This window comes from Mchenga conophoros, linkage group LG1 (assembly GCF_057382185.1).
Source record: "Mchenga conophoros isolate Kocher_MC1m ecotype Shallow Benthic linkage group LG1, M_conophoros_male_GT1.1, whole genome shotgun sequence".
In the NCBI taxonomy this organism is placed as follows: Eukaryota; Metazoa; Chordata; class Actinopteri; order Cichliformes; family Cichlidae; genus Mchenga; species Mchenga conophoros.
Window position 1 is genome coordinate 17,583,808 of NC_140526.1, and position 25,015 is coordinate 17,608,822.

The 25,015-nt window shown below is 39.7% G+C and overlaps 2 protein-coding genes and 1 long non-coding RNA gene across 4 annotated transcripts in view; 2 read left to right on the plus strand and 1 right to left on the minus strand.

The window, feature by feature from the left end:
* The window catches only part of spon1a (spondin 1a), a 56,380-nt gene extending 49,303 nt beyond the window's left edge, over positions 1–7,077 (plus strand). Inside the window, exons 12-16 of the mRNA XM_085268271.1 lie at positions 671–841; positions 953–1,120; positions 5,032–5,196; positions 5,824–6,090; positions 6,175–7,077. Coding sequence (XP_085124397.1) covers positions 671–841; positions 953–1,120; positions 5,032–5,196; positions 5,824–6,090; positions 6,175–6,338 — 935 coding nt within the window. The 3' untranslated portion in view covers positions 6,339–7,077. The remainder of the gene's footprint in view (positions 1–670; positions 842–952; positions 1,121–5,031; positions 5,197–5,823; positions 6,091–6,174) is intronic.
* Positions 7,078–15,868: 8,791 nt separating this feature from the next.
* On the plus strand, positions 15,869–16,429 carry LOC146583189 (uncharacterized). The gene is made up of 3 exons (XR_014893104.1): positions 15,869–15,975; positions 16,061–16,172; positions 16,253–16,429. It is a non-coding gene; the product is annotated as an uncharacterized LOC146583189 (long non-coding RNA).
* An 86-nt stretch (positions 16,430–16,515) lies between these two features.
* LOC146583190 (uncharacterized) lies at positions 16,516–18,095 on the minus strand. Of its 2 annotated transcripts, none has more exons than XM_085280475.1 (5): positions 17,905–18,095; positions 17,291–17,354; positions 17,152–17,214; positions 17,008–17,067; positions 16,516–16,925 (listed from the first exon to the last, which is right to left on the minus strand). In XM_085280475.1, exons 1-5 carry the CDS (start codon positions 18,093–18,095, stop codon positions 16,698–16,700), a joined length of 606 nt encoding a protein of 201 aa, XP_085136601.1. In that variant the 3' UTR covers positions 16,516–16,697. The 2 variants fall into 2 exon arrangements, with proteins under 2 accessions (XP_085136601.1, XP_085136611.1); XM_085280485.1 differs by lacking the exon at positions 17,905–18,095 and having other exon boundaries at positions 16,685–16,711; positions 16,794–16,925; positions 17,291–17,425.
* Positions 18,096–25,015: the final 6,920 nt, after the last annotated feature.

The following is a 25,015-nucleotide window of genomic DNA, read 5'->3' on the forward strand; positions in this document are numbered from 1 at the left end:
GTACAATCAAACTTATGATGATAAAAAGAAAGTAAGAATGATTAGAGCATTCGTATTAATAATAATAGTAATATCACTTAACATCGTGAACGATACAATAGTGTTATTCCACTTTGAAATTTATTTTTAATAATTACCATAAATTTGAAAGCAACTTTTTTTCCATAGTCATATTGGCTTTGTCAAAGTTGCTAATGAGATCAAGATCTGTAGATATTATATAAAGAAACTCAGCTCAGCAACAGGGGGGAGAAAAAAAATCCCTTTTAACTATAACAGACCTCCAGGAGAACCAGACTCAGGGATACAGGCCATCTGCCTCAACAGACAGCAGAGAGATAAAAGATTAACAGTATGGAACAACAAACAATATTATAGTTAACATAGGAATTATATATGAAAACAGAAATACAGAAAAGCAAATCACAACTGCGTCATTCAGGGAGATTTGATTATAAGCCAAATCATTCTGTGTAAATAATTTGCAAGGGCACCACACTTATACTGTCCAAGAATATTTAACACAATTAACATTTTATATGCAGTTTCATTAAATACAATGCAATTTGTGATTATGTACAGTCAAAATTCATAATTCTTTCTGTTGCCAAAATCATCCAGCCTTTGTTGGACTCATTGGCTGCTTCATCTTTCTCCTTTGACTCTCAAGATGCTTCCACTTGTATGATGTCAGAGTGGATAACCTGGTCTCCATGCAGTGTGTCCTGCGGTGCAGGGACACGTTCCAGGGAGCGTTATGTTAAACAGTTCCCCGATGATGGCTCAATCTGCACTTTGCCCACAGAGGAGACTGAAAACTGTGTGGTAAATGAGGAATGCTGTGAGTTTTTGCTTTCATTTTCCGTTTATCAAACTTTCATATCAACACATTACTTCTCAACTGTAAGTAACACTGAATTTTCTGTACCGTGCACTTTCCTCTTGGTCTTAGCTCCCAGTAGTTGCCTAGTTACAGAATGGGGTGAATGGGATGTCTGCAGTGCCACTTGTGGTCTTGGCATGAAGAGGAGAGAGCGAATGGTGAAGATGCCGCCTGCAGATGGCTCCATTTGTGGGGCAGAGGTTCTAGAAGTGGAGAAGTGTATGATGCCAGAATGTCGTGAGTAGCATCATTTTCAGTCCACAACTATCCTAAAACCTCCTACGGTGAAAATCTGGTGAAAATTGCCCCATTAACACTATCTACACCAATCACAATATATTTCAGCAGTCAGTGTTTTCACATTATGTAAAGTGTTAAAACTATTTTTTGATATAACCAAATGGATTTCCTGTAGTTATTGCCTGAACTTCTGTCATTTGAAATTATTTTTTTCCCCTTGTTCCCTCATGACAAACTTTCTAGTACCTTCATTCCAAGTTTCAATTATACGTTTTGATTGCATTTAAAATAAAACATTTGTTACAACTTTCCAAAAAAGTCAGGATGCTGTATAAAAATGTAAATAACATCTGAATACAATAATGATACAATAATTAATACACTGTATTTACTTGCTGCAATATTTTTAAGTGTCAAATGTTAAAACTAAGAAATTTGAACATTTTTTGTAAAATAAATACATAGATTATACAGTGCGTAACAAGTTCTTTAGACCATCACCCAATGGTTTATGCCATAGCTGTGCTAAATTAACAGTATTCGTACTTTTTATGTCTCTGTAATAGCTACTCCACCAGGTGTTTAACTACAAAGTATTTAATAAAAATAAAGCAGAAATAAAGCAGAAAAAAATAGTAAAACATTATTATATTTTTTGTAACCTTTGTTGATATCAGCTTGAGCATATCATCACCTGTGTTGAATTATATAATTAAATCATTCAGAGGATCCAACGAGATATCAGAATAAAATGTACACGGCTAAAAATGAAAACAGCTATGACATTAAGAACTTTGGCAGCACGACATTTAAAAGACAATTCTGTAGTGCAAATCACTATATCACAGCATGGAGTCAAGTATACTTGTCAAGATGCTGGTTTAGTTCATTACAGATAAGGTCAAAACCCATAAAAAATGGTGCTAAACTGGGCTGTCTACAGTCCAGGCCGTCCACTTTTACAAAAAAATAGCCTATGGCAGATAGAGAGAGAGTGAGGAAGAACAGAACAGGATTACAGCTATGAGTTTCCTTACTTCCCAAATTCAATACAGTGTTATTAAAAGAAGTGGTAATACAACACAGTGCTGGAATAAAATTCAAACATATATATATATATACAGTGGGGCAAAAAAGTATTTAGTCAGCCACCGATTGTGCAAGTTCCCCCACCTAAAATGATGACAGAGGTCAGTAATTTGCACCAGAGGTACACTTCAACTGTGAGAGACAGAATGTGAAAAAAAATCCATGAATCCACATGGTAGGATTTGTAAAGAATTTATTCGTAAATCAGGGTGGAAAATAAGTATTTGGTCAATAACAAAAATACAACTCAATACTTTGTAACATAACCTTTGTTGGCAATAACAGAGGTCAAACGTTTACTATAGGTCTTTACCAGGTTTGCACACACAGTAGCTGGTATTTTGGCCCATTCCTCCATGCAGATCTTCTCGAGAGCAGTGATGTTTTGGGGCTGTCGCCGAGCAACACGGACTTTCAACTCCCGCCACAGATTTTCTATGGGGTTGAGGTCTGGAGACTGGCTAGGCCACTCCAGGACTTTCAAATGCTTCTTACGGAGCCACTCCTTTGTTGCCCGGGCGGTGTGTTTTGGATCATTGTCATGTTGGAAGACCCAGCCTCGTTTCATCTTCAAAGTTCTCACTGATGGAAGGAGGTTTTGGCTCACAATCTCACGATACATGGCCCCATTCATTCTGTCCTTAACACGGATCAGTCGTCCTGTCCCCTTGGCAGAAAAACAGCCCCATAGCATGATGTTTCCACCCCCATGCTTCACAGTAGGTATGGTGTTCTTGGGATGCAACTCAGTATTCTTCTTCCTCCAAACACGACGAGTTGAGTTTATACCAAAAAGTTCTACTTTGGTTTCATCTGACCACATGACATTCTCCCAATCCTCTGCTGTATCATCCATGTGCTCTCTGGCAAACTTCAGACGGGCCTGGACATGCACTGGCTTCAGCAGCGGAACACGTCTGGCACTGCGGGATTTGATTCCCTGCCGTTGTAGTGTGTTACTGATGGTGACCTTTGTCACTTTGGTCCCAGCTCTCTGCAGGTCATTCACCAGGTCCCCCCGTGTGGTTCTGGGATCTTTGCTCACCGTTCTCATGATCATTTTGACCCCACGGGATGAGATCTTGCGTGGAGCCCCAGATCGAGGGAGATTATCAGTGGTCTTGTACGTCTTCCATTTTCTGATGATTGCTCCCACAGTTGATTTTTTCACACCAAGCTGCTTGCCTATTGTAGATTCACTCTTCCCAGTCTGGTGCAGGTCTACAATACTTTTCCTGGTGTCCTTCGAAAGCTCTTTGGTCTTGGCCATGGCGGCGTTTGGAGTCTGACTGTTTGAGGCTGTGGACAGGTGTCTTTTATACAGATGATGAGTTCAAACAGGTGCCATTCATACAGGTAACGAGTGGGGGACAGAAAAGCTTCTTACAGAAGACGTTACAGGTCTGTGAGAGCCAGAGATTTTCCTTGTTTGAGGTGACCAAATACTTATTTTCCACCCTGATTTACGAATAAATTCTTTACAAATCCTACCATGTGAATTCATGGATTTTTTTTTTCACATTCTGTCTCTCACAGTTGAAGTGTACCTCTGGTGCAAATTACTGACCTCTGTCATCATTTTAAGTGGGGGAACTTGCACAATCGGTGGCTGACTAAATACTTTTTTGCCCCACTGTATATATATAAACACCCAGCACGCCCCTGCGGGCGGTTTATCCTTCAAGCTCGGGTCCTCTACCAGAGGCCTGGGAGCTTGAGGGTCCTGCGCAGTATCTTAGCTGTTCCCAGGACTGCGCTCTTCTGGACAGAGATCTCCGATGTTGTTCCCGGGATCTGCTGGAGCCACTCGCCTAGCTTGGGAGTCACCGCACCTAGTGCTCCGATTACCACGGGGACCACCGTTACCTTCACCCTCCACATCCTCTCGAGCTCTTCTCTGAGCCCTTGGTATTTCTCCAGCTTCTCGTGTTCCTTCTTCCTGATATTGCTGTCATTCGGAACCGCTACATCGATCACTACGGCCGTCTTCTTCTGTTTGTCTACCACCACTATGTCCGGTTGGTTAGCCACCACCATTTTGTCCGTCTGTATCTGGAAGTCCCACAGGATCTTAGCTCGGTCATTCTCCACCACCCTTGGGGGCATCTCCCATTTTGACCTCGGGACTTCCAGGTTGTACTCAGCACAGATGTTCCTGTACACTATGCCGGCCACTTGGTTATGGCGCTCCATGTATGCCTTGCCTGCTAGCATCTTGCACCCTGCTGTTATGTGCTGGATTGTCTCTGGGGCATCTTTACACAGCCTGCACCTGGGGTCTTGCCTGGTGTGATAGACCCCAGCCTCTATGGATCTTGTGCTCAGAGCTTGTTCTTGTGCTGCCATGATTAGTGCCTCTGTGCTGTCTTTCAGTCCAGCTTTGTCCAGCCACTGGTAGGATTTCTGGATATCAGCCACCTCCTCTATCTGCCGGTGGTACATACCGTGCAGGGGCCTGTCCTTCCATGATGGTTCCTCGTCTCCTCCTCTTTCTTGGGTTTCTTCATCATCATCAACCCAAGAAAGATAAAGATATATATATATATATATATATATATATATATATATATATATATATATATATATGTATATGTGTGTGTGTGTGTGTTTGAATAAGACAAATTTCTCAGTCTTAACATTTCATAAGTTGACTTGGTATTATTTCACTTTGTACTATTCTGCATTGCTTTATTATTATTATTTTTTGATTTACACTTTACACAATGCACCAATTCATTTGGAAACCAGGTTGTAGAATATGTTTGATATTGCATTCATCTAAGCAAATGAGAAAAAGTATGTGTTTTTCTTTGGCTTAGATACAATTCCCTGCTTACTGACTCCGTGGTCTGACTGGAGTGATTGCAGTGTAACTTGTGGGAAGGGTTTGAGGACACGGCAGCGTATGCTCAAGTCGCCTGTGGAACTGGGAGAGTGTACAGAAGAATTAGAACAGGTTGAGAAGTGCATGCTACCAGAGTGTCGTAAGTAATGAAATTAACCAAGCACTGAACATGTTCATCTCTAATTTATTAATTTATGTCATTTATCATCTAATACTTGTTATGAAAACTTGAGTCTTCATGTGAACATTTACATTCATAAGGGGACTTCTGTCACAGTAAGAAAGGGCAGATAAACAGAGTTGGTCTTTATCTTGTGTATTCTAAGTTTCTTGTTTATTCTCATTGCGTTGATGTATATTGATATAGATGTGAGTAGCAACATGCCTAACCCTTCCTGAACCTGTCTGAACATGAAAAAAGCAAAAAGTCTGCTTGTCACACTTTTGAGAGTTCTTGAGATCTGTTTCAACAAATGAAATAAGATTAGACTGAACTTCCTGCATGAATGGACCACTGAAATGTCTGTTTTGTTATATGGTAATTATCATGGATTCTCTTACATAATGACTCAGAGTATTGGATTTTGTCAAGGCATATCTTGAATCTTCACAGGGATAGAACGTTTTCTCCAAGACAGTGATCCAAATGTTAACTAAAATTTGATGCAGAAATTAAAACTAATGTCCTTCATTACTTTTGTGTCATCGTGTGATTTATTGTACGGTTACTCATTATTAAGGCTTTTTTTTTCATATTTCTTCTTAGCCATAGACTGTGTCATGACAGAGTGGAGCGAGTGGTCAGAGTGTAATAAGTCCTGTGGGAAAGGTCATACAATCCGAACACGCATGGTGATGCTTGAGCCTCAGTTTGGCGGAGATCCTTGTCCCGAAGCGATCCAGCGGAAAAAGTGCAAAATCAGGAAGTGCAACCGAGGACAAGGCAACAGTGATGAGAAGAAACGTCGCAAGGAACAGCGTGAAAAGAGGAGGAGCAAACAGGGCAGAGCTGAAGGCAACTCCGAGCATCCAGGTTGGTATCCACCATCCTTTTTGCTGATTCAGGACTACAACACTTACAATGTACCTCTTTTTTTCTCATTTTTCTTACTCTTAGGGTGTAGAATGAGACCATGGTCAAGTTGGACAGAATGTACAAAGATTTGCGGCGGAGGAATTCAAGAACGCCTCATGACAGTAAAGCAGAAAATTAAGACTGCCCAGCTGTCCAGCTGCAAGGACAGGAAGGAGATCAGAGCTTGTAATGTTCACCCCTGCTAGGAAGGAGTAGGGGAGCAGTGGGTGGTGGGGATGGGAGGATGGGTGGACTGGGAAGAGTACAGGGCACACTGTTGCACAATGATCCAATGCACTCTGTTTAGGGCTGAAATGACACATTCTTGAATCCGTATAGGTTAAATCCAGACATCAGGTCAGCTGTCGTTAACAGAAGAAAAAAAGTCAAACATTTCTCTGTAAGTCTGGATTTAAACTTTAAAGCTGATTCTTTTGTGCTTTCAAACTAGCTCTGACATGACTCTTTTGCAACATTACTGTAAACTTGTTGTGGTATATTATATCTTGAAAAATATAATTATGAACTATAAATTGTTTTCATAAAAAGAAGAACTGTTATATCTTGTGGTATCCTTAAGTAGTACAGTATATTCCAGACTTTAAAGCACAGGTGCCCAGCCATTCCAGTGTTTTATATGCCTTCAGTTGTTCAGTTGTTTCTAGGGAACAAAAAGCCCAGTTGACTTTATACCCGGCTATGTCGTTGTACATGTAGATGCACCACAGCTGACATCTATATGGTTTGGAGCATTATTAGAAAATGTATTATTTTTTTGCAGTGGAATTTTTTGATAAGAATGTGTCCCAAGATTCTTACCAAAGTCTTGTGTAGATGTTTTCTAGATGTATTTCCCTCATTTTGTTTATCTCTGTTCCTCTAACATATTAATATTTTGGAATAATATCACCTTTACAATAAAAGTAAATGTGACAGCTTGTCAAATTGATCTGTGTTTTTATTCTGGGGATTAACAGGCACAGTAACATGGACGGTTATATACCCTTGTGCTACCACTAGATGGGGACAACAAGCCTAAAACCTTTAGGTCATTTCTGAGGCTGGTGCTTTATCTGCCTGTTGTGCCTCGCTCGCTCTATAGAATAGCCACAAGGGGGCAATGTAATGAAGATAATTTCATACTAAGAGACGGATATTTTATTCATTTCTGAATGTTGATTTGGTTTGCAAATAATACTTGAAATTTCCTGAAACTGATTGGGATAATTTGCTGCTTATTATCATTCATAGAGCAGCAAACGGTACGACCTCTATTCAAAAGCCTCCTATCAACAAAATCGTTTTACAGGAGTGTTCTGATAGACAGAAACTGGGGAGCATTCAGGAGCATTTGTTAGCTACACAGAGGGTCTGCTCTCACTTTAAAAGATCATAGCAGTTGGAGAGCGCTGAGTTTTTATGGACGTGCTTGCTGAGATCTTAAAAGAATCTGCCCCCCTATCATGTAATAGGTGGGGGGAGGGGATGGTGTTAGGCCTTCCTCACTGTGTGGAACTCTGGGGACAAGGGTGAAAAATTCAATACACACACATCATAATGTCATTCCTGTTTCCATGCCAACACAACCACACATGGGGGAAGCCTACACACTGCACAGGCGATGGAAACATGGTGGGGGAATTATTACAGGCGTGACTGAGATGTTAAAACAATAAATGCTTTGGAAGCTATAATGAGAAGTGCATGGGATTTTAAAAAGATGCATTTGCAAGGAATGTGTGTTTATATTTGTTTGTAATCTGAACCCCTAGAAACCCTTGTAGACATTATCTACTTTCTAGTTCTAGTGGAGAGCCAGCTGCTGATTTTTTTTAAGCCCACCTTAAACTCTTATAACAGACTGAAAATTATCTCAAAGATGCAAGTGAACTTTACACGTCTCTGATATTGTAATGAGTGTCCTCTGTCTATGGACAAATTTATAAATATTTATATTGACGGGACAGTGCCCACTACTAAAATAATATCTTAACTCTCAGCCCTCTTCCTCATTTTGTATGCTTCTGATTCCAACTGAGAAAAGAAATTAGGTCCAGCTGTTGTTGGGATAGACACACATATCTGCCATGTGGGTTAGGCTGACATCATCTTAAGTGATACAAGCTTTTTTAGCCTCAAATATTCATGTATGTTAGCCTGCTGCAAAAACAGTCCTACTTTTAGAAGTTCTGCATGCATGGAATGGCATGGAATTTTTTGCATGGCGTGCAAAAATGACACAGTATAAATTCCATTGTAGTTAAGTTATTTAAGTTTTGGTGTCATAAATTACCCAGAAAAGCACTCTTTTTACCACTAAACATCAGTTTCTCCATTTTTAAAAATGGTGTTCCCTACAAATCTTCCATAAATTCTTAAGATACCTGCAAGAAGCACAGATACTTTGATAAAGAAATAATTCAGTTTTGGATGTGAATATACGTCTGGTCATAGAACTGAAACGCTTCTACAGCCATGTTAATGCGCTGTCAAACCGTTCTTAGGCAAGGTTATTTCTTTGAGGTGAGTGCTAACTGTAACATGTTAATATAAAGCCCAGGCTAACGTCTGTGTAACATGTTGTATTTAGCACACACAGCATGTTGGCAGGACATTATCTGTTAACACTAAGCAGGATCTACTGCTGAGGCTTCTGGAAGCATTTATTTCCTCATAATAATGGTATTGGAACTGTAGTGAGAAGAACTGTTGAGGATTACCAAAGTCATAATTATCTATATAATATTTATAGACATTTATCCAGGCTTCTGAAATAATGGCCCATCCTAGTTTAGAGAACCCCACATTACATTAAGCAGCTAGTTAGAAACCAGTATAATATGATCTTCTAATATTTCTGACTGGTTTCTGAACATTTTTGTTGGTATAGAAAAAAAGCTCTTGGCTATTAAATTTTTCTAAAAAAGGTACAAGGTTTGAGTTCCTTTTATATTGTCCTCTTAAACAATTCCTCAGTCTGGAGAGGAAGACAGAGGAAATACAGGATTTCATAAACTAATAAGCCTCAGAGGGAAAATCAATAAGGTTGTGAGCCCTGCAAAGGATGGTTTCCTCAAATTTATAGACTAGGACAACAATCAGTGTCCTGCGCTGTGAAAGCTCAGTTTATATTAGAAAATGTTTAGCATATTTAATTAAATCAACAGTTATAGTGAGTGAGTGAGGCAGTGAGGCAGAGCTTTGTGAAGTCTGAAGCCTCAGGCTGCAGCTATTTCCTCAAGGGTATGAATGCATATTTATTTCAAAGCATAAATGGCAGTTCTGCTTATTGTTCTGCTTTTCTCCCGCTATAATTTGCAGTCACACCTTTGTAATGTTGGTAGCAACTAGAAGGGCCTTTTACACTAATATCAAAATTTGATTTCACTGTCATGTTAATTTCCTGTTGCTGGGGAAACATGTTTTTCTGGGCTTCACAACCTAAAATTTAGTGGCACCCCAAAACAAGACTATAAAAGCTTCAAATTGTCTCTGTTGTTGTGTTTTTGTTTTATTTTTAGCTTTGAAGAGTGATAACACATGAATACCAGGGCAGTAAAATAATGTTGCACATACTAAATAGGTATTATAATGCCTATTACATAGTAATAGTAGGCCTTTTTTGAAAAATTTTATTTTGCTTGACATAATCTCTGTTAGCCTGAGGTGAACTGCATGACTTCCCTTTTTCTTGGATTATTAGGAATCCTGTACTTAGTGAGTATTGCCCATTACAAATCGCTATGTGTATACATATAATGAGCTGAAACTACAAAGCTTGTTTTTGTGTTGATGAATAAAAAGTGTCGGCAAGTTGGCCTTTTTAAAAATATTTTTAAGAAATTCAACCCTATGACCTTAAATTAGATATGTGAGTAAAACAACCCAAAAGCATTGGACTGCTACAATTCAGAATCTTGGAGCGTAGGAGGAACACTTAAATTATCATATGTTCTTTAAAGGGACAAGTTACTCATTTCTTAACACTTTTCATGCCATTAAAGTGATATTTCACCAGCAATGAGAAAGACAACTGCAAACTATAAGCAAAATTCTATCTGTCACTAAAGAATTTATATAAGTTCAGCATGTTGACTGGAAATGGGTAGCTGTTTAGTAAATAGTTTAACATTTACAGTACTACGCATCCATCACTTCTTTATATTTTGCCAAGAAAATGGTAAATATGTGGAGTGATTTGCTGAAATGTCCAAAAGCACTTTTGCACATTTCAGACAGACTGAATATTTCCAGATGAATGGTGCATAAAAACTTCAAGGCCCTTTTCTGTATTCACAATTTCATCAGATTTGACAAGATCCCCCAAACCTCTAGCCGAAATGCTCCTCCAAACCATGAGAGATCTTTCATCATGTTTTACAGATGACTGCAGACACCAGAAATGTTAAATTTGGATTCATTGCTGATATGGCATGTTTTTGGATAATGCTTGAGAATTTTACTTTCAAGCATTTGGACCTCACTCCCAAACTCATTTTTAAGGTTTTAAATTTATTTACTTGACCAAAGAGTTTGCATTATTAAAATAGGAATGCCGAATTTAGGCTGGAAATACAAGACTGCCATCGTTCTGCCATCGTTTTTATTACTGCCACTTTTGTCTTTCAAAATAAAAGTATCAAACATTTAACCCTGGAGAAGCCATGGGGTCAGAGCCGACCCCATTGGTTTTCTAGGGAAACCATGGGGTCAAATTTGACCCCATGGTTTCTCCAGGGTTAAACCTTAAATGAAAAATTAACCAAACCAACAACATGCTTGTTACTACATTATTACCCCCGGGTTCTGATCTGTTATTAACCAGTTACATAAATTTTAATATAAAATATCACTGAGCTTTGGATATTATTTTGGAAATTAAGCTTTGATAACTTGCTATTACCTTCTCGTTTCCACCCTACCCCGCTAACAGCACATTAATACTTGGCTGAAATAGAAAGTGCTACCCTTTTTCCTTTGTTGTTTGTGAGTTAGTTCTTTAATCCACAATAGTTTATAATTAAACACCCCTCGTGTTTTACCCTCACAACTGCTTTTGAATAGAAAATACGTTGTTATTTGTCGATGTGTCTATATGTGGGTGTGTACACAATATGTTTCTTTGGCTACATCCTGAGAGAGCTTAAACCTCCTTCTCTCAGCATGGCTGTTGATTCCTTCACTCCAAACCGATTGGCCTGGGTCACAGTGAATCAGAAGACAACAGAGAGAAAGCCAGAATCACACATCCATCTGTTCTCACGTCTTTGCTTATCGTTGTCAGACAACTTATTAGAACATCAGGTAAATGGATAAAACGGAAGAAAAAAAAGTGAGCAAAAAGTGCTGCAAATGCAAGAGTTTGCTCCTATTGGAAACATACCCTTAGGATTTGCATTTGTCTGTATCTCGGTTAGTTTGATGGCTGAAAACAGTTTTGATAGTCACGGCTAAATGGGGTAATTGTCTCAGGAAAGAAATCCCAAATCTAGATCGCCACCAAAACTGAATCAATTATTCAACCGCCTGAGGATTGTCTGTCTAACGAATTTCATGGAAATCTGTACGTTTTTTTTTCTTTTTTAGTAGCATTGCAGACTATCAGACACAATAAATGACCCCCTTCTGCAGAGTTAATTATTTTAGTGGGTGCTTGTTATGGATATAAAAGGATTTTGTGAAGCTGTAAAGTTGACTGTAGGCAAATTTAGTCAACTATCTCTGGCAGTTCTCACTCAGTGTTGTTAACAAGACTTGGCAAAAGCTTTGAGATATTGATGTTTTTATATAAAGCCTAGTTTCTCCACTCTATAGTTTGGCAATATTCCCATAAGGACTGCATAAATAGAAAGTGTGTTAAACATGACAGATTTTTTTAAAGGTAACACAAAGGTTATTTTGTGTGGTGACAAATCTTTCTTCCCCAAACAACTCTGTCATTTTCATTGAGTAAAGCGCTTAACTCATTCACTGCCAGCCATTGGCAGTGAATGAGTTAAACCCATTGACTCATTCACTGCCATTGACGGCTATAGACGTCAATGGCAGTGAATGAGTTAACATTCCAATGGGAACAACTTTTTGCTGATTTATTGATCACAATAGGTGACCCTCGGGACACCTCCAAAATAACCAAATGCTAAAATGTTAAAATTCAGGGTTTCCCCTTTATCTATGGAGGAAAAGCCTAGAGGGCTATACAAATGAGGCTTTATAGTAGTTGTATATGCATGTAACAAAAACAACAACGAAAATCAAATATTTTCTATTTTTCTCACAGTGGACATGGATTATTTTTCATTACTATCAAATCATTCTTCAGACTCTTGTATATAAATGTTATGTGTACTTTTTGATACATGTAATGTACTTAGATAATCTCTGTAAGCACGTGGCAAGTTGTCCTACTTAGCATAGCGATGGTGATGAGTGAAAAACTATTGTGACCTGTATCCACCACACACTGGAAAAACCACAGTATGAAATTCATCTGTTTCTTTCTGCATGTAATATTTCTTTCCATGTAATATTTATTATTACCACTCTAATTGTTAGCGCTGATGATCTGAAGCAGTTTTTAGTGGGTCAGCACCCATTAGACTGTTTAAATCTGTCTGGGTTTAGCATGCCTAGTTTTTTGTTTAGTAAAGCTACTGAAAAATCAGTCTAAGCATTAGTAGTGCCTGGTGTGCAATCTACATATGAGATGTGCACCAATGCATATGTACCAATATGTCAACATAGTTGCATAACTATTTCAAGTCAATTGGCTTGTGTTACTGGCATCAAGTTAAAAAAAACAAATAAAAACATTTCCCAGTTTAACATTTAAAACATTTGATGGTCCATCAAATATTTGATGGACTGTGAAAACACAATGTTAACACTTGTTGACATCGTGTGTGTGGTTTTTTTTTTACCTTGCTTAAATGTTATTAATTTTAAAAGAACTCTACATAAATGTTGTTGAAGGATTTCTGTTATATTAAAAAATATATCTAAAAATGCAAAGGCCTCTTGCGCTTCCAATTTATACAACCCCCCCCCCCCCCCCTCCCCGCCCGAAACAAAACACATCAACAGTTTTGCTCAGCAACACATCAAAATGGAGAAAAACGTGTATGTAGAATAGAATAGAATAGAATTCAACTTTATTGTCATTGCACATGCACAGGTACAGTGCAACGAAATGCAGTTTGCATCCATCCAGAAGTGCTTTAGTGATATAGATACGGTATATTAGCAATAATATAGATATGTGAGTATACTACAGAAATGGGTCTATTATGGTATGTTATAATGTACACGGTATGAAGTATGTTGTGAATATTCTATAACTATAAGTATGTACAGGCTGTAGTGAGTACAAGCTATGTACAGGCTATGAACAGGATATAAATATGAAAAACTATACAGAATATGAAATAAATAACTTTACAGAATCTGAGATATACAGCTATACAGAAATGGGAACTATGCAAGTTGTAAACAGTTGTAGGATTAAAGATTATCGAATGTACAGAATGATTATTTACACAGAGCTATACAGTAGTGCAGTTAAGATAAGTGAGGGTGTAGATAGTTTCTACAGAGGCTATATAAAGTGCTAGTGGTTGTGAGTGGTGGTTCAGTCCATGTTATTATTGTGTGTTTGAGGGTACAGTTGTAGAGATGGAGACCACTTTACAACTAGAAGTCTTTCAGCATACACTCTGTGTCTTGTATTATGCTGCTTTACAACATCAACTCATCTCCCAGAGTGCATTTCTGCCTAGAGGGTGTAAAGGGACATGGCCTTAGAACAAATGCCTCAGTGTAAACATAAAGGCTCCAACAAGCTTATATGAACTGTTCTTTAAGTCTCTGTGGATTCATGTGAGACTGGCAGTTAAAAACGTGGCTTCTGGCACATTGTCATGTGGATGATTGCAAAAAGAGATTGTACACCTAGTAGTTGTTTATGGCATGGAGTAGTTTATCAAAGAACCTTTTAAAAAAAAAAAAAACATGAAACAGATATACATACTACTAGTACAGATGGTACAGCATGCATAAATTTAAACACACCATAATATCTACCTTAATTGAAGCCACTAAATCATCTGATAGACCTTGTAGGTCAGCCTCAAAATCTTTGGTTGCCACAACATTTGTGCTGAACTGGCTGTGCTCATTTAGTTAAAGGAGGAGCAAAGGTAGATCAATGAGTACAGCTCAGTAAAGGAATGACCTGTTTATGCAAGCTAATGGCTCCCAGAGCAGTGTCAGTGCATGTAATAGGTCCCAGTAATGTCTTCCTTGTACCATTTAATTTCTCTCTCTCTCTTCTTCCACCTCTCCCAAAGGAAATCTTTATCACAGGCAATATAACTCTGGCTTCTTCAGTCCCTTCAGACAACTTTACTTTGACATTATAGGCCAGCATGATGACCTAATATGTATTAATATGTATACTAGCATAGACAATCTACAGGAAATGTATATATTCAGTATTACCCTAGGTCTTTACAGAAATATGATAAAAATAGACATTTTTTTTCCTGTTTTAACACAGAAGTCAAATAAGAAAAATTTAAAATTAAATTAAAATTAAGTTAAATGAAATTATATTTTATTCACATAGCATGAAATCACAACAACAGTTACCTCAATGAGGTAAAGTAAGAGGTATTGTAGAGGTAAAGACTCTACAATAATAAAGAGAGAACCCCATAAAAATCAAAAGTCCCCGAAGCACTTGGCGACAGTGGGAAGGAAAAACTTCCTTTTAACAGGAAGAGACCTCTGGCAGAACCAGGCTCAGGGAGCCATCTGCCACAACCGGTAGGGAGCGAAAGGAGAAAGACACACTATGGAAGAGAGCCAGAGATTAATAATAACTGATGATTAAGAGTGTGTGAAAAAAGTGAGTGAGTGAAAAGAAACACTCGCGGGAATCCCACAGCAGTCTAGGCCTAAGCGAGGCAGGATAACTAAGCGAGGATTTAGTCACCTGGGCCGTGTTTCAGGAAGCCGGTTTAGTGGAAAAACTGAGTAAGTATACCCTGAGTTAACGAAAACTCTGGGTTTTCGGTTTCACAAAGCGAGTTCAGCTGAAGCCTGAGTGAGTCACTATGACGACACACGCCGTGAAGCTAACCTGCCCCCTAGCAGGTTTACTACAACTAACCCTGACGTTCTCCGCCTCTTTGTCGGAAACCTGACAGCAGGAAGTGTCAGACATGGCGTGTCCCTTCCTTGAAGAGCCAGTAGATCTTGAAGCCCAAATTCTCCGCAGAGCACTCCGCCGGGAGAGAGTGATCAGAGCGCGTATGGACATCTTATCATTACCTGATGATTTCCTGTGCGAACGTTACCGTTTCTCAGCACAATCAATAAGTTATTTGGATAACATCCTCAGGCCATATATTGCGCATGTGACACATCGCGGACATGCGCTCAGTCCATTACATATTCTTTGTACCGCACTCCGTTTCTTTGCAAACGGGAGCTTTCTGTACAATATCGGTGACGCTGAGCACGTTTCCAAGGCTACCGTCTGTTGGGCAGTCAGGAATGTTACAGTAGCACTGAAACGTCTCCTGCACTCGTTTGTGGTGTTCCCCGGTCACAGACCCACAAGATTCATCAAAGAGGGATTCCACAAAATTGCAGGTATCAGGATGAACAAAACTCAATGCATGATGTGGTAATACGTGAACTACCACTCAAATGGTACATAAATTTCCAGGGTTCCCAGGCGTGATTGGCTGTATAGATGGCACCCACATCCCAATCATTGCACCCTCAGCAAATGAAGGAGACTATGTGAACAGGAAGTCCGTCCACAGCATCAATGTACAGGTACATAATTCCCTGTAGCATTTCACACCAACAAGTGATGGCATCATGGTAATGGATGCTAATATGTGTTCTCTGCACTGGGTAGATCATATGTGATGCTGCCAACATCATCACAAATGTGGAAGCCAAGTGGCCAGGCTCTGTACATGACTCACGAATCTTCCGGGAATGTACACTGAGCACCAAATTTGGACATGGTGGGTCGAAGTAACTGTGAAATATACAGAGACCAATTGCCACAGGGACGTTTGCACTGACATGTATTCTTCTGTCCTAGGAGAGTTCACTGGCCACCTGCTTGGTGATAGGGGGTACCCATGTCTACCCTATTTGCTCACCCCTTACCCTGACCCTGAACCGGGCCCACAGCAGCGTTATAATCTGGCCCATTGCAGGACACGGGCCAGAGTTGAAATGACCATCGGAATGCTCAAGGCCCGGTTCCAGTGCCTTCGTGGACTCAGGGTCACCCCAGCAAGGGCATGTGACATCATTGTGGCATGTGTGATCCTACACAACATTGCCACGATTAGAGGTGAACAGTGTCCAGCTGAACCAGACAACAGCAGTGATCCACACGATGAACATCCTGACCCACCCACGAACGTACAGGATGGAAGAGCAGTCAGAGACACCATATGCCACAACCATTTCCTGTGACCCGTCAACCCAACATGTTACAAGACAAATACACAGATACTGTGGTCAACTGCCTTTATTGGTCACCCTGTATGTCCTGTACACAAAGAATAAATGCGTATATTAGTATGTTGTACAAACACTGACATGATTCGTCCATCTATGATCACTCCACCCACCCTTAACTGTTGTTCCAGCAGTACAATCTCCAGCTTCGACTTTTGGATCTGCAGCTGGAGGTGCACCATTTCCATGTCGCACTTTCTTATCTTCCTGGCCAGATATGTCTTATACAGCTGCTTCACAGGGAGCTATTGCAACAAGGGACATAGCATTGGCATCCATAGTACATGCCTACTTAGGTTGGTTGTAAATCAGTGCTGAACAACCCACTGTGGAAAGGTTCGTTGTAGGAGTGGCTGGACCCTCTTCCTCTTCATTTCCAGCATCACTCTGCCGGGGACATAGTAAGTCCATGGTGTCATCATAGTACCACATTGTCGTCAGTTGTTATATTTTCCACTGTACACTGTATACCTCATAGTGTGGCTCTGTTGCGGCCTCCTCTGTAGCAGCTGTCACTGTTTCGTCATCATGTGCCTGTGGTGGAGACATTTAACAACATTGCTGTTCTACTGTTGACACATGTAGTCTGTGGAGTATTACGAGTACTCACAACTGCATGTCGGTCTGGCTCAACAGGGGGCTGCACCAGATGCAGTACACCATCACCGTCAACTGGAAGAATATGGGGTTCATACAGGTCACTCATGACTTATGTGGGCGCAAATGGCAATTACCAGACATACCAATCACCATACACCTCATTGTCAGTATGCTCTCAGAGACAACCGACACTGAGAGAAGGCAAAATCAGTAGGTGTCAGGGTGGAAACGCTTTTATGAGCTTTATGTTGCATTGAGGTATATGTTCATATGTTACACTTATTGGGAAAGGTACGGAATGTACTACTCGCTCTGTCTCTGGGAACAGGGAGCTCACCCTGTTGTTAGGTTAACACACACACACGCATGTATGCAAAATTAAAGGACACTGCTATGCTCATAATAAAGACGTACCACTGCAGCTCGGTGTGTGTGAGTCTCTCCCTGGGCCCTCACCCGTGCAGCACGTTAACAGTTTCCAAGTGTCTCAGTGTTGTTTATTCACCTAACTGTTTGATGACTGTCATTCTCTGTCAGTAGGACAGTAACTTCACTACGACATAGTTCATTTTGGTCAAGGTGACTGTGCAGAATGGATGTATGCACGCCATGTATTGTTTTGGATTTATGTAGGCACTTGTGTCTTGTGGGGTTGTTGCCACAGAGGATGTCCCCGCAGAGATGCCTTCAGCCACAGGGCGCCCACTGTTTTGGCTGAGGGCCAACTGCTCAGCCTCTGTGAGTGGTGGTGGTGGAGGACCCCCACCTGTTTTTCGGGCCTCCGCTTTTTTTCTGTTGGCTGTGACGGCACACATTTGGGCATACAGAGTAGGCAAATGTGTACTTGTGATGTGCTCAGATAATTTCAATATGTGCTTACAGGTGGTATATTACTGTAGCCTCTAACTGCAATTGATTTACGTAGGACACACAGACCAAGCACTATGGCTCATAATACAATTACACCTTACCTGTTTGGACTATGTTTTTATACTTCATTTTTACTTGCTGCCAGGAACGTTTGGGGCCTGTTGGGTTGCACCTGCGCTCACATCACATCACAAAATAAAATGTATAACATAATAAATAGAATGACATATGATAAAATAACGTGTTATATGGGTGGAAATCCCTAGATCAATGTTTAAATTAACACTGACGCATTGACTCTGTCGGCTATGTTTTGCCATGCATGCTCCCTTTCCTTTGCAGCTGCGGCTGTGTTACTTTTTTTCTGCATGATGTGCATGCTGTCGGCATATGCTGCCATCAGAATTTCCGCCTCGAGCGCTGTGAAATACGTCGACCGCGCCTTCTTTCCCTCCGTCTCCATGGTGACTCGCTTAATCTGTGCTCCACTGATCGGGGCTTTATGTATCCTCGTGCGCGTGCTTAACTTGGGGTTGTAGCAACTCCGCGTTGATTGAACTAATTGTTATCAGCCTTTCTGAAACGGAATATTCCGAGTTGGACAGTTCGGGGTTACTCAACCGTGAGTGTCGTTTTTCACTCTGAGTTTTCTAAACGGGCTTCCTGAAACAGGGCCCTGATCCAGCCCTGACTATATGCTTTGTCGAGAAGGATAGTTTTAAGCCCAATCTTAAATGCAGAGGGTATTTGTTTCCCAAATGTAAACTTGGAGCTGGTTCCACAGAAGGTCTGAAAGAAAAAAGGAAGCTTGATTAGACCTTACTGTCACTCCTAAAATGATGTTAGAATATTAATCGGTTTCAGGGAGTAATAATTTAATAATATGTGTTAAATGTTCCAGAAGTCAATCCTTGAAGAAGTGCATTTATCTTAAGTGTCTCGAAAATTACAATACTTTGTAGAGGACAGTAACTGCAATTATGTGATGGACAGGTGACCTGCTCAGGGCGTAATCTGCCTCTCACTCAGTGACAGAGGGATAGGCACCAGCACCACCGAAGCCCTAAATCGGATAAGGGGTACTACATGTTATTGTTGCAGATATTCTTTGAGTGCAAAACAAAACCATACATAATGTTATTGGTGTCTATAGGATAACCATAGTCAAAGAAAACCAACCAGGTGTTTCAGGCCTATTAGCACACAAACATTTTTTTAAAATTTTATGTTCTCTGAAAATATTTCATGATGAAAATAAAAGATAGCAGATGTAAATGAAGCACAAGAGGAACCTAATGGAACTTCAGATGATGATGTCACATCCAGAAGATTTCATCAGACTTAGAGAAATAAATTATTTAGATACAGAGCATCTCCTGAGCATGCTAGAAGTAACTGTGTAGGAGTTTCTTTCTGTTGTCTTATGAGAAAATCTTTGGTGATTTTTTTGTTTGTTTGTTTGTTTGTTTTGTAGATTAAACAAATCGTAAGTGCTTTCTCCACAACAAAAATACCTGCATAAATCAAAAATTGCAGACAGAAACATTCCATGTTAAAGTCTACAGTAATAAAAGAGAAAGAATAGAGTAAAATAATACTGTAGCTGATGTAGTTAATTGTGAATTAATACAGCTGAGCAGTCCTGATATGCTGCCACACGTCAAAATAATATGTTGTTGCAGGTTTTGTTAAGAGACAAAGTTGTGTGTATTGTCATGGTTATTTGCATCTTAACAGGTTCCACCACCCTTGTGACTAACACTGTTATCATGTGATAACATTGTGGTTCACAGCCATACCCCAAACACATAATTTCTTAATTAGTTTCTTCAGTGTTGCTAAGCAATTTCAACTGTACCAGCAGATACAGGAGCCAGAAAGAAACCGTTTTAATCAACACTTACTCCATCATGCTCAGGTTAGGTTCAGAGAGACACCAGTTTTTCTACATCATCAACGTGTGATGTCAAGAGGTTGCAACTATTTTCTGCGTATTAATGTAAAATGTGTTTAAATATTTAGATTGCAAGCTAATGAGGGTTTTTACAAATTTGTAGTGATACTGGTCACAAATACATTAGGTTGGCTGTTTCCACCTGTGGTGGATGGAACAAATTTCATCTCTCCTAGGTTCCATCAGATTTTCCCTCTTATGTGATTTCTCATGTAAGAAGCAGGTAGTCAGTCTCAGCTGGGGCCATCCTCAGATGTTCTGCCCCAGTGCCACCCTGATTCGATGATTGGTGAGCAGAATAGTGATCAATCCCTGCACCTAAAAATGGAAACGGACAACCATAACCACAGATATAAGAGCTATAGAGGTACTCGTTGCTCTGTTACCATGGCAACACTGGGTGGGGGTGGGGTGGGCATCATCATCAGCTCTCTGAGATTGGCTGTTGGTGCTATGGTGCAATGGTTCAGCTCAGTTGGTTGTTCTGCCCTCTGACTGGCACGGATAATGGTTCATTCTACCTTGATCTGGTGGACAAATGGGAAAGGCTGTATAATTGACACATTAAAGCCTAATCACATGAAGCATGAAAAGAATAATTCCTGATTCAGTTATGTAAAAGCCATGTCAGACTTTGCCATTAAGGAAGCATCCTTTGTCTGTGCATCTCTGTGTGAGTGCGCGCATGTGTGTGTGTGAATCACATATGGTCACATGTTTCTCACCATTTAGTCTCAAATACAAATTAGGCATAAATACATTCATTAGAACTTTATAAATAAAAGAAAAAATAATATACACTTTATATATTGTGCTTGAAGTAAATTTTCCTTTATCATACAAAAATTACACTTCTGTAATTCTGTAAACTATGATAGTTGTTCCTACAACTCACAGACAGACATGCAGTATACACATCACAAAACCTAGCTGATGAATTATTACTGACATGGTAACACTGTCACCAAAACAAGTGAATTCCCTAATGGAATATTGTATGTTCAGTATCATATAGTCCATTAAAACATGCAATATACACCATATGCACGCACTAACGCAAACACATGAATGCTTCCACACACACACACACACACACACACACACACACACACACACACACACAACACTGTGAACCTTCGTGTTGTCTTGCTCCCCTGGGTCTACTTACAAAGCTCTTTCCCAGCAGTGCAGTAAGACTGTTGATGCTCTGGGAAAGTGTCAGAATAACAGAAGAGATAGTTACTACATTGCTCAGACTGCCCTCAGGGTAAGGATATCTCTCAAACAAAATCAATAGTAGCCTGCAACAAATAAAACTCATCAGCGTTATTATATGTGAGTCACACGTGTGGTTTCATGCTCACTAATGAGAAGGTCCAGGCATCCTCTGACTGTTTGTAAAGACTCAACTCCTTTGCGCTAATTTATATGTTGGCTTCTTCACATATAATAGATGTTTTATTGTGCATTTTGGACAAAAAGACAACTGTAAACAATACAAAATCTGGTTCCTCAAGAAACAACAACTCAAAGGGCTTTTTTTTTTTTCAACAAACTGTGTCAGCTTCTCAACTATATCATTTTTCTTTCTCTTTTCCCCCTCTCTTGCTAAGATGCACTACAGCCAAATCAACTGGGCAGCCTACACATTTTACCTATAGGAGCTGCTCAGCCATGGAAACTCGTGACATGAAGTTCCTGGCGCACAGTTTTTGTGCTGATTTTAATGCCTAGGAGATTTTAGAGCTCTGCAGTTACTGAGTCAGCAGAGCGTTGGTGACTTTTGCACACTGTGTGCGTCAGCACTCAGCAACCCTGCTCTGGAACTTTATGCGGTCTGCCACTTCATAGCAGAACTGCTGTGGTTCCTAAATGCTTCCATTGACCGTGGAATATTTATGAGGAAACAAATTGCACAAATTGACTTGTTGCAGTGGTTACAATGCCACACTCAAATTCAGTGAGCTCTTTAGAGTGACCCATTCTTTCACAAATCTTTAAAAACTCTATGCACCTCAGCTAGTGGTTGTGAAAACACCTGGATTCTAAGACTAAGTGGTGTGGCTCAGTCGTCTTCTTTTTCTTTTGGCAGGTCCGTTTAGAGGTCACCACAACAGATTATCTTCTTTGATTTCACACTATCCCTAGCGTCTTCTTCTATCACATCAACCCTCTGCATGCCCTGCTTCACTACCTCCATGAAAATTTCTGTGGTCTTCATTTTTATCTGCTGCCTGGCAGCTTGATATTCAGCTTCCCTTGACCTATATATATCCACTATCCATCCTCTGCACATGTCCAACCCATCTCAGTCTTGCCTTTCTAACTTTGTCTCCAAACTGCTCAACCTGAGCTGTCCCTCATATATACCACTTCATCCAGGGTACCCTAGAATTCCTCTTTCAGTTCTAATTGACATCCAACTTGTGGGGAATAAGCCCTGGCAATATTCAACACCACCTCTTCAGTTTTAGCGACAAACACGTGACCCTATCTGACTCTCTCTTCACTTTCATAATACTCCCTAAATATAAAATCCTCACTGTCATGCTGCTTCCTAACACACCTTACCCCTCTCCTCTTCCGTTTCCTTTGGGAAAGAGTGGCAAAGTTTCCAACCTGTTGGCCCATGACCTTCTTGATTCAACACTACTCATTTATCGGGGCTTGGGACTGGCAATAGAAGCATGCTGCCTTAGTGTGGCTCAATACTTTTGTCCATATAGTATACTGGAGTTCACTAAATATTTTCTGACTACTAGCAATTTTACATTTTCTAAGTAATTCAGACTGTAATGTTTCCTAGTGCCCATGGCAAATTGTAATGCAAAGCATCTAAACATTCAAAAACGGTGCCATCGCTTTCATATGTAAATTTAAATTTATTGTGTGCAAATAACAGACTTTTTATGACTGTGAAGAATAATCCATATAAATAATTTATTTGTTACATAAAGTGCTAATATAAATGCAAAAGAAGATGGATATTTGATGTAATCATGCACTTAACAGGTTCTCAGGTGCCGATTTTATAATGCATTGGCGTGCAGCATACAGTGGTTGCAATAGCAGTAATGAATTTCAGACTTAGGACAATCTAAAAAAAAAGTGCACGCTGACAGGCATCAAGTCCATGTTTGTTTGTTTGTTTGTTTGTTTTTTATTTCTAAAAATCACATAGACATTGAGAAAAACTTGCCCAAACAGGTCTGCACGTGTGCTGGTTCCTAGCTGCTAATACCTGTTTAATATGCATTTAACCAGAAAGCACATGTGCGTGCATGCTTGTGTGCATGTGTCCATGAGTGCTTCTCTGTTTATCTTTCTCTCCCTCAACTAAATTCTTTTTATAGGAGCATCCTCCCACGGGCCTCAGCAGGTTTAGCAGGTGTTAACCTCTCTCTGGGAGGCTCCCTCTTGAGGCAACACACCATCTAGCAGAGCAACACATCTCATTCCCAGAGTAGCCTGCAGTCTGCCAGTCATGCGGGCAGAGATGATGGACAGGCAGATGACTCTCCATCAGCTTCAAAATAATATAATGCTCCCTGCTCCCTGTGGAGAAAATAACATGTTAACTTTATTAAAGTTCACGTGGTAGGTAGTTAATTTCAAGTCCCAAGATTTCTGATTTTGATTCTTATATGGCGACTTCTATAGAAGATTGACCCCAGATTTGTGATCATTTTCTGGGTCACCAAATCAAACATCGGCTCTGAGCACGACCTTTTTTCAGGTAGAGGGTTGATTCGTGCTCGTGTTCTCTCATTCTCTTCTTCTCTCTCTTTTCGTTTTACTGTTAAATAACTGTTAAATGTTACTGTTAAATAATAATAATTTATTGTTGTATTTAATATATATTGTACACTGTACACTGTACAATGTACACTTTTATGATACTAAAGTTAGAGCACATTTATCTTGTGTCATGACACTGGTTATGTGAGAAAAGATCTAACCCCAGGTTAAATAATAAAGATAATTAAATGCTACACATTGTATGTGTAATGTGCGTGTACTATTGGGCCTGGGGTAGTGAGCTTTCGTAAGACCAGAATTATACATATAACCACTGTTTTGGGATTGTTGGACACCCGCTTTTCAATTTTCAGGAAGTAGTTTAAAAGTTGATCCATTGTCATATGCTATTGTCTGATGTGTTTAGAAATGCCATGCATGTCACATTTTAAGCGCATCTCGTGGCACTCTTGTGTTACTTTAGTGCAATAAAACACATACCACAATGCAGCTGTGGTGAATCGGTGAGGTCTATAATTATGGTCACGCTGGATGTTAGAGAAAAGGTCAGACTTAAACCAAGGGATGTTACACTGTTCCTGGGACTTTTTCTTTCTTTCTTTATGTGTTCTGTGTTGATACAGTCAGGCATTTATATGTCTAAAATAGCAGCTCTGTTTTCTCCTGAAGACACAACTGTCAATAAAACACACAGACTGATATAGAGAAGCATGTAAATTTTATTAAAACAAAACGTAGTAGACCACCTTATTGAGGTTTATAATGTAAACATATATAGTTTTAACTAATGAGTATCAGCCCACAGTTACATTACAAGATACAAATCTAAGAGTTCATAGACTTTGTACATTACTATCAGTTAATGGAATTCAAAAATCAAGATAGAGAAGATAGAGAGAATATCTAATTTCATATTCTATCTAATCCATTTCTCTCGGGTAACAGAGAATAGCATGTGCCTCTGTGGCTATTTTTAGCTTCATTCACACACTGTTTTGCATTCAAGCATGCAGAGAGGTTTGTGGCATTAAAGCTGAACTTTTCAAAGCTAGTGCTTTCATGGCTGAACATAACTGTCTAATTAACAAATGTTTTCCACTACTTTTTCTAAACCTATACAACCTCTTATCCACAGATCAGTTGAGTAGGGGG